Source organism: Silene latifolia, chromosome 2 (assembly GCF_048544455.1).
Source record: "Silene latifolia isolate original U9 population chromosome 2, ASM4854445v1, whole genome shotgun sequence".
In the NCBI taxonomy this organism is placed as follows: Eukaryota; Viridiplantae; Streptophyta; class Magnoliopsida; order Caryophyllales; family Caryophyllaceae; genus Silene; species Silene latifolia.
In genome coordinates this window covers 15,995,526-16,006,238 of record NC_133527.1, presented here as the reverse complement: position 1 = coordinate 16,006,238, position 10,713 = coordinate 15,995,526, and the positions used below count along the sequence as shown (strand labels likewise).

At 35.4% G+C, this 10,713-nt stretch overlaps 1 protein-coding gene across 1 annotated transcript; it reads right to left on the bottom strand.

Moving 5' to 3' along the window:
• Positions 1–7,605: 7,605 nt before the first annotated feature.
• Positions 7,606–9,193, bottom strand: LOC141634784 (protein FAR-RED IMPAIRED RESPONSE 1-like). Its single transcript, XM_074446684.1, has 2 exons — positions 8,485–9,193; positions 7,606–7,967 (listed from the first exon to the last, which is right to left on the bottom strand). The coding sequence occupies exons 1-2, from the start codon at positions 9,191–9,193 to the stop codon at positions 7,606–7,608; spliced, it is 1,071 nt and encodes a 356-aa protein (XP_074302785.1).
• Positions 9,194–10,713: the final 1,520 nt, after the last annotated feature.

The window sequence follows — 10,713 nt, the reverse complement described above, 5'->3', positions numbered from 1 at the left end:
GGGTTAATTAACTTGGTTATAATGAAAAAAATTCTATAAAACTTTAATGTTTACCTCTAATCATTTGCTTACATATGATTAAAATATCTCTTTAAAAGAAAATAAATGATAAATATATACACGTCTACCGTTTATTGATTACGCGAGAAAAATAAATAATAAATAAATTTTGCTATTAAAGAAATAATAATAGAAACTCTAATAAGGGATCTTTAATAAGACAATACTTAATAGACTCAAAAAAAATTTGGTTGATATTTAAGTTCCAAAGATACTTCTAATTATAATCACAGGTTCACCACACCTTATAGTAATTTTCCGATGTGGGATAATTCGACTAGTTATACATTAGTATATATTAATAACACCTACATTATTTTTGAATATGGAACAAATAACATTGTCAGAAATACACTATCTTTTTCGCACCCAGTTTGACATCCAACCTGATTAATAATGAGAAAATACTATTCTATGTTCGTCCGATTTTTCTATACTTATATATATATATATATATATATATATATATATATATATATATATATATATATATATATATATATATATATATATATATATATATATATATATATATATATAGTAATAAGATCAACTAAGTCCATGTCTTACATGTGAGTCCATGAGTTCCATTGTCTACCCTTAGATCATGTTATTGAATGGCTTAGATTAAAAGGAAAAAGCAACTGATAATATTATTCTAATGGCTAAAACAATTACCTCTCTTATCCTACCACTCATAGGTTATTAGCATGCATGCAGGTTGTCAATCAAACATCACATACCACGTCCTACTGACTTCCCCCCATTTATCATTTGTCTCAATTATTCAAAATTAAATTTCCCCCAAAATATTTCCCCCAAATTAAACCACAGTAACTTCAACCGCCTAAGAATGAAACTGCTCTCAAAATCTCCCAATTTTATCGCTTTTTTGTTACCTTATTATCTGTTTCTTCTCCATTTTCTTCACTCACTTCCAACCTGCCATTTTCGTCCATTCAGATTACTTTGTGTAGGTTATCAAGGTAATTTTTTTGTTTGGTTTTTAGAGTTTTATGATTTTTTCTCTTCATTTATTTAGACGTTTTTTTTTAATTTATTGGGCATTGTTATGTAATTGCACTGTATTTGATCACTTCATTTTGATTACCCAGTTATTTTTAGCACATTTAGGACATTTACTTATCTATTTTAGCACATACATTTTGATTACCCAGTGTGTTATGTTGTACTATTCCATTGAAGCACATGCATTCAGATTTTTAACCTTTCATGTTAATTGAGATTATCTAGATATGTTAGGTCTTTTTGATTGTTATGTTCATATTCATTCAGACTACCCAGAGTTTTTGAAAAATCCCACCTTTGTTGCTTACAATTACTCTTTCTCTGTTAAAATTACAGTTTTTCAGAGTTTTTTTTTTTTTTTGAAAAATCCCACTTCTGATTACCCTTTTGTTAGAATTACACTTTTGTTGCTAAAATAACACTTTATGCTGCCACAATTACACTTTTTTTTTTTGCTAAAATTACACTGTTGCCTGTTAAAATAACACTTTATTTTGTTAGAATTACACTTTTGTCTGTTAAAATTACACTTTTGTTTGTTAAAATTACACTTTTGTCTGTTAAAATAACATTTTATTTTGTTAGAATTATACTTTTGTCAGCTAAAATTACACTTTAAGCTGCTACAATTACACTTTTTTGTTAAAATTGTACTTTTGTCTGTTAAAATTACACTTTATATTGTTAGAATTACACTTTTGTCTGCTAAAATAACACTTAATGCTGCTACAATTACACTTTTTTTGTTAAAATTACATTGTTGTCTGTTAAAATAACACTTTATTTTGTTAGAATTACACTATTGTCTGCTAAAATTACACTTTTTTTTTGTTAAAATTTTACTTTTGGCTGTTAAAATTACACTTTATATTGTTAGAATTACACTTGTGTCTGCTAAAATTATACTTTATGCTGTTACAATTACACTTTTTTTTGTTAGAATTTTACTTTTGTCTGCTACAATTAATTTTTTGTAATGTTAACAGATGTCAGATGGAAATGAGGCTAAGTCAGGCAACACCAAAAAAGCAAAGGTGTCTGTCAAGTTGAAGAAGCAGCTTGTTGAGCAGGTTGAAAATTTTAAAATTACTGTTATTTGTATTTTGTGTTATGTAAGGTCTATATGTCACGTTAATTAATACTGGTTTCTTCAGCAGATGTCAGATCACGTTGAGGCTAAACCAGCCAAGAACAAAATAGCAAAGGTGTCTGTCAAGTGCCGGCCGAAGCAGCTTGTTAAGCTCGTTGAAAAGCTTAATGATGCCCAGCGAGACACGGTACGGAGGATCGGTTTCGGTGGTATTTTGGAGTTTAAGCTCAAAACATATCCAATGGGTCATGTTAAATATTTTCTCAAAGCATTTAGCGACGAATCGTATATTTTTCGGGCAGCTAAAGATAAGGAGTTCATGGTCACCAAGCATGACGTGTATGACTGTTTTATGTTACCACTTGGTCCTAAAACAGTTGATCTAGTACCTACTGGCCGCCAAAAGGATTCTCAAGCGCCGGAGAACAAGCAATTGAAAGATAAATGGCGGAAAGCGTACAACATAAAAGGGGTTAACGAAGGCATTAATTTAGGAATTGTCTTCCAAGATATCTTAAGAAAAAAATACAAAAAAGGAGGTCCTCAATTCTGCAGGCTGTTTGTTATGCTCGCCATGTCATCATTCCTAACTCCAACTTCATACAGCGGGATTGACTTCAAGCTTTTGAGAGCCGTTGAAGATGTGAATGCTATTACGCAGTACGATTGGTGTAGTTATGTCCTGGAAAATTTGGTCAAGGCCGCGGCAGCTACTGGTGAAAATAAACAAACCCTGCTCGGTTGTATCCCCTTCTTAATTATTACGTACTTTCAACGTTTCAATTTCCGTGGTACGAGTTGTCCCTATGTAGACACCTCATTTCTGCACCCCTCGCAAACCACCCGGTGATGATTGGGCCGCATGTTTGGTACGCGGAACAATTTGTGACAGTTCGTAAGATTATCGTCAAGTGATTGCTCAAATATTAATGTCTACCTCTTAGTTGTCATCTACGTCCGGATACGGTCGTTTTGGCAGTAATTAGAGTACATTTGGAGTCCGGGTCAAAAACCGTCTTCATTTCTATAAACCGTCAAAACCCGAGTCAAAGCAATGTGCTTGTCTACCTAAGGTTAGGATGTCATAAAATGTTGAGATTATATCTCATTTTGAGTCTCATGTCACTTCATTAGGCTAAACTAAAAGTTTACATTACAAAATGTGCATTTCATTTAGCTAAAATGACAACCCGATCTTTAGGCCCGTTTTACGAGGTCATAACGACTTTTTTGGGTCAGGTCTATTTCACAGAAAGTTCTAGATCTTTCTCTTAGCTTTCCAACGCCACCGAAATCACCTAAATATGAGTCTTGTAGAGAAAGTTATGCCTAAAATACGACAGGCTGTCAAACGCGTTTTCTACGCGCAGGAGGAACCTACCCGGGAAAGGGCGCAGCAAGTGCTGCGCCTCTTCCAAGGGACGCAGTGCCTGCTGCGCCTCTTCCCCAGGGCTTTCTTTTTGTCCAAGTTTCCGCGTTAAACCTAAGTCGGTTGTTTCCAGATCTTTCTTTCCGTATCCAACTCTTACCATAATTCCTTCACGTGATTAGTATAAATAGGAGCTTTCGTTCCTCATATTTCTCACGCGAGTGTCCGCCCTTCTCTTCTCCCTTTGCATTCTAGACTTCGTTCTTACTAATTGGCGCCTACGTGCTTGGACTTCCGACCACGTAAGCTCGGATCTTTCCGGGTACCAGCCTCTCCGTTTGCATGACCGACCAATTTGACCACTACACTCAATCAATCTAATTAATCAACTTGTTAAATCGTTTTCCTCTTTCGAGGGCACTCTTTCCTTACGTTCGCGTCGAGCATCACTAATCGATCTTCTTAGTTCTTCTCGTTCCGTCAACATGTAAGTCTGAGGGTGTATTAATCTCTCTTTTATTTACTGTATTTTATTATTGTATAACAATTGTAAGGTTTATGTCGAAAGTACCTCATTAAAACCGATTTCAAAAACCGTCTTTAAAAAACCTTTTTTGCGGATTTCCGTGGCGGACGTCGAGAAAGACGCGCAGAATCGCTGCGCCTCTTCGAAGGAGCGCAGCACCTGCTGCGCCTCTTCGTGAGGCTGCCGCAGTTCCTGCTTCTTTTCTTCTTCCTCCGTCCTCTGTAATTCGTATCAAAAATATTTCTTTTGTTTTGTCCGTCTGTTAATTCGTTCACTTCATCATTAATAATTTCATATGTATATTATTCATCCATAATTCACATGTTTAATTCATCATTGTTCCGACTTAAATCCTAAATAATCAATATTTACGGGTTTTCGTCATTAATATTCAAACCCGGATTTTAGAAGTTCAATCTGTTCATATTGGGTTTCTGTGATTCGTCATTGATATATTTGCATCCATGTTCGTCATCATTCGTCATGTTTAGTAATTAGTTTGTTTAGTTTGATCCATTCACCGATGTCACTAATTGCTTATTCATTAACATCGACCCTTCACATAATTAGTCCGTTTGTTTCCGTCTCATCCATGTTTTACTGTTTTTATGACTTTAATCGCATATAAATAATCCATTAATTACTTTCATCCGAGTAGATAATTTAATCAATCCATAAATTAACAATTAACATTAACGATTTGCAGTTCCGGCTTCACAGCCAGAACTCACCCTTGGAACAGACGCAGCAACTGCTGCGCCTCTTCCAAAGGGCGCAGTGTCTGTTGCGCCTGTTCCAGGATGAGTTCTGTCCCTGAACTCCTTTTCTGCCTTGACGTAGTTTAATTAGTTTACGTATTAATCAACTAATATTCGTATTATCACCTTCTGATCTGTCGTGTTTTATTCTTTTATTCCTTTTTCTCAAATTATCCGTTTTAAAGGTATTTTCGACATAAATCGCCTATCCGTTGTAATTATTATAATTTTCATTATTGTAATTCATAATTATTGTATTTATTGCTTGTATGTTTCCACATGTAATTAAGCATTAAAATCCAACTTCGACCCAATTGTGTGCTAACTTAATTGTTCACCGACTTAGTAATTCTCGCATGTTAGGATTAAAACTTGGATGTTGCATTGCATGCATATAACCGACGATATATCAAGTACGAATAACTTCCCTAATCATTAGTAGAGGCCGCTATCGAGGCGGGCGGGATTAGGTGTTCGATCAAAAGAGCTTCCTAATACGTACCCTCACCCCTTACTCCAGATCTCCGTGAGCACCCGTGTTCATTGGCATCCACGAGAGTCATTCTAGACATAGAATGCTAAGGGTAACGATTGCTTAGTGTTCATGTCACTACTTTGTGTCTCGACATGACACGAGGTATTCGAACGGTTCCAATTTCCCATAAAAATTGGTGGCGACTCCTTACAAAATGCAAACGCTTGTTTTCGAGCCCCTTCACCAAGCGCCCCCGTGGGCGGCCCGCTGTCCACACCCTACAGCCTGCCTCTCATTACGCACTGGGACTGGCAGACGCTTTCTTAAAGACTACATGGTGAGCTTGACAAGAACCGTTTGGGTCGGCTCTGGGACTCCTTCATCGTCGACAGTGAGCAAACCGTCAACTTGAAAACAGACTTGCTATTTGTCCCGTTCTGCATTGACGACCATTTCGCATGCGTATGTATCAATCACAAATCAAATTCAGTCGACTTACTAGACGGGCAAAGGCATTCTGATTTGCAAAAGTCGCAGTTTGGAAAAGCAGCGCGTTTAACTGTAAGTTATCGTCCATCCCTTTCTTCCAAATGCTATCTATTTTTTTTCAATCAGTTTTTTGAGGTAATTATGTATATATGCAGGCTTGCGCATTGAGTGATTATTTAGAATCACGGGATAAGGAAAAGAAGAACACTAAAGCATGAGAAATTCCTAATTTTGCGTTACGCCAGATACCTTTCAGCGGGATGTCACCTACTCTCAACCAACCAGAGTCGGGTCTGTTCACCATGATGGCAATGCTCTTATACGAGGGTCTTCCTTTTCAGCATGAAGACCTCGAGAAGAAGAAATCAAGGCGCTATTTGGTGATCCAGCTTATAGCTACCCTCGTTCTAGCAGACATGAACGTCTTGCGCGAAGGTGTGCTCGAGAAGGTCAAAGCTTTTGTTAGCACGAAGGACAAACTGTGGAAGGTATTACAACAGAAGCGTAGACTGCCCCGTGCCAATGTGAAAAAATAACAACCTTAATCTAGTAGTTACGTTTTTGTGGGAATATTGCCTTGGCTATGTAAACATTTATTTCATACTTTGTATCATTATCAGATGTTAGCAACCTTAATCTAGACAGTTAGTTTTTGTGTAAACAATGTTAGCAGATGCTTATTGTTAGCTTTCAACATTCTATAAGACAAGGTGTTTTATGTAAATCCATATGACATGCCAGCAAAGAATGCCTTTCCTCTCAAGCATTCTGCAGCTACAAGTGGCTTTCAATGTATCTAGTTCAACAATATAGAGTAATATGTTAGTTAAATCGATCGGAAGAAAGTGTGACCGTAATACACAAAAAAGTGTAATTCTAACCTAAGTGTGTAATTCTAACCGGCCATAGCAGTGACAGATAGACCTTACATAACACAAAATATAAATGTAATTTTAAAAGGCAAAAGTGTAATTTTAAAAGCCAAAAGTGTAATTTTAGGTGTTTTATGAAAAGATAGTTATGTTGTTAATAGATAGTGCAATAATATTTATGTTGTTTCACCAAACTATGTCATAAGGTTTTACTATAGATGAAGTATAACTTTAATCGCATAATCTGTAATTATAATGAGTTAAAGTGTACTTCTGATCATAACAATCCTACCCTAAGCAGATATGAGGCCATTGCAATTTTATTTCCTAGATATCTGTAATTGTAAGAACATAAATTGTCATAATAGTCAAGAGTGAAAAATTCAACGTTCTTGTGTTGCACATTATAACTGTTTCGTCCAATTCAAAATACTTCAACAAAATACATTGTAATAACAACGGCGACCAGTTGCCTTTCTGACAGTTTGATGTCTAAACACAATACGAAACATCATGTTGTACCTCGTATTTTGCGTAGACATCCCCAAAAAAATGTACTTCGTATTAGGTATTATATTGATTATTCTAAGATGCCTTCTTCTTCTTCTTCTTCTTCTTCTTCTTCTTCTTCTTCTTCTTCTTCTTCTTCTTCTTCTTCTTCTTCTTCTTCTTCTTCTTCTTCTTCTTCTTCTTCTTCCGACGAGGGCTCTGACGATTGCAACAATGGTGGGTGCTCTGTGAAAGGATTAGGGCAGTTCCTTTTGTCATGGTTAGCTAATCGCTTTCAATTTTTACACATATGTTTTGGCTTCCTTGCCAAAGCAACTGCTTTTTCCTTCATCGACAATATTCTCTTTCCGCTTCCCTAGTTTTTGGATTTCTTGGGCGGCAAAATGGTTATCTCCTGACTAGGAGAACAACCAAGAATTTTCTCCAACTATTGTTGTTTATTCAATGGTGATCCTAATGGTGAAAGTTTCTCCTTAAACTGTCTAATTAGACTAGAAACGTTGTCGACATCATTCTTTAATTTGCCCATGAGCATACCAACTGTCTGATGAATCTCTGACCACATTACTGACATCGCAATCTGTTTTCCATCTATTATATAAACGTCTTCAGTTGCTTCACCATTACAATAGAACATTTTAGACAACCTTGCATCTTTACACCATCTTTTAACAACACATTGTTCTGGAATAATCTTCACTCCGTTTGATGAGTAAATCCATATGATATGCCGGCAAAGAATGCCTTTCCTCTCAAGCATTCTGCAGCTACAAGTGGCTTTCAATGTATCTAGTTCAACAATATCGAGTAATATGTTAGTTAAATCAGTCAGAAGAAAGTGTGACTGTAATACACAAAAGTGTAATTCTATCCGGCAGAAGTGTAATTCTAACCGGCCATAGCAGTGACAGATAGACCTTACATAACACAAAATATAAATGTAATTTTAAAAGGCAAAAGTGTAATTTTAGTTGCATAAAGTGTAATTTTAAGACAAGTGTAATTTTAACAGCCCAAAGTGTAATTTTAATCAACAAAAGTGTGATTTTAACGAATAAAAGTATAATTTTAACAACCCAAAGTATAATTTTAACAACCCAATGTGTCATTTTAACAACCCAAAGTGTAATTGTAATCAACAAAAGTGTAATTTTAACGGATAAAAGTATAATTTTAACAACCCAAAGTATAATTTTAACAACCCGAAGTATAATTTTAACAACCAAAAGTGTAATTTTAATCAACAAAAGTGTAATTTTAACGGATAAAAGTATAATTTTAACAAACAAATGCTACAGAATGATACCTGGGCAGTATGTGACCGCATAACTTCTGTCCTTGTTTGCATCTCTTACTATCGTCACCTCTAAAGAGCCACACTCAGTAAATCCTCTGCTTTTACAAGTACCGATTGACCACTTGACCTCTTCTTGAAATTCCTCGAATACTTTATGACTGTACACTTGCGCCCTGTGCACTTCGATAGCTAGATGCGTTGATATTACAGGGAACGTGTGTCTGTTATAGTTGTCAATCTTTTTCTGTGTGTGTCTTTGCTGGTCCATCGCGCTGTCAAAACGCATCGAAAACTCAACTAATGTTCCTGACTTACTCTCAAATCTTTTAAAAAAACTATTTTTGCTCTCTGATCTTTGGGTTGTCCTCATAACACCCCCCATATCTAGGTCCCTACAATGAGCCATCACCCACTGCTTCCTTTTAGCGTACATTTCTTGGAACCAGTCAATGTTATTAACATTATGTTTCCTGCCAATTTCTTCCCATTTTGCATCGAAATATGCCGCTTCAATGTCGTCATCCCATATTATTATGGCATTCAATTTCTTTACAAAGACTGAATAATCGTCTCTCGTCACTCCATACTTGCTTGGCACCTTGTCCATGATATGCCACATACAATATCGGTGACGCGCTGTCTTGAACACCAATGGCGCCGCTTTAAGAATACTACCATCCTGATCAGTGATAATATACTTAGGCTCTTTTCCACCCATCGCAGCCAGAAAACGGGTGAAAATGTTAGTAATCTATATCTCATTACTTTACATATTCTTATATGTTACAAATTAATTTAGTCATAAATTAATTTAGATCTTATGCATGCAAACTAAATAAGAAGAGATAAGAAAATCGATTTCTCCATCTATATTTCGGTCATCATATGGGCACCAACAAGACCTCCTTCTTGTTAGTTCTTGAGCTTTCCTTTAAATGGATGAACAAAAGATCCAAATTAGAACCTCTCCCAAATGTGAATACCCAAGGAAATCTCTTAATAACTAATATTATTTGTACTAGAAATAATACTAATCTTACTTAAAAATTGATACAAAAATTGTATTTCCTCTTGAATAATTTCGGCCAAGAGGAGTGAATGATTTTTTGTGGTTTTTCTTTCTCTAAAATGTCTCACCAAAATGTAGAGAATCATAATAATATTACACTAGAAAATTATGTAAAGAAGAAGTGAATAATAAAAGAAAAGCCCCTTGTCTTTTCTATGTAGAAACCGGTTGGAGGGGAAGGAGAGCCCAATGCATGGGCTAGTTTTTCTACCCAAGAAAAACATAGGTATGCAAGGCTATGTGAGGTAGTAAACATAGTGTTTTCCACTTAAAATAAAAACACAATATACACCATCAACTCCCTCCAAATTTCGACACTTTTGACATAAAATGGATGGTCCATTTTATTTTGTCATTTGTCAATTGTAACATATGTGACATGTTACTTGACATGTGAAATTGTTATGTATTTTTAACATTTTAAAAATCAACATACTTCATAAAATATGTCATATGCAATATTGACTAGTAATTCGTAATTACTTATACCAAAACGGTTTTCCAAATTATAAATTACAACGTCTTGTATTTATGATAAATTATTCACTCAATTTCTATTTCAATTGTTTCGTAAACAATAATTTTATCCAAGTAATAAAACAATTTAATTACTTAGACCGTATCTAATATAATCGAATTACAGTAAGACACGTTAATTTTACTCACAAGATCATCCGTCAATTTTAAGCAATTTAATTAACTCGTATCGGCATACGATAAATTAAATAATCAATTAAGAGTATTTCCCTATAGGTATGACCTAAGGGGATCAACTGATCACCACCGTCGCACGACAGTAATGTCAAACTCTAGTCAACCAATCATTACCGATATGTGTGGACCAGTTGACTGTAAAATATTACATCCCACATGTATTCTTAAAATGAGATTTAAACATGTGATCATCATGATCGACAGTTGTGATCGCATTATTGTCGGAGGACACATATTCCAACAATCTCCCACTTGTCCTCGACAAGTGTGCGTCACCAATTCTCTTGTCCTATTAATATCTCCCACTCAATGCAAGGTGTCTTTCGGGTCGAACTTGGAAGTGATCATATCGAGAGTGGTTTCCTCGATCTGGAGAATAACTGATTCACCGAATTTATCTACCATAGATATCTTCCGAGCGTGGCCACGCATTTCCAGTTCATTACTCCTCAAGT

What these genes read in the sequence shown, in the direction of transcription:
- LOC141634784 (XM_074446684.1), bottom strand. Translation starts at nt 9,193, where the DNA reads ATGGGTGGAAAAGAGCCTAAGTATATTATCACTGATCAGGATGGTAGT. An exon ending in TGCGGTCACATACTGCCCAG is followed by an intron (nt 7,968 to 8,484) that starts GTATCATTCTGT and finishes TTGTTGAACTAG; the next exon opens with ATACATTGAAAGCCACTTGT.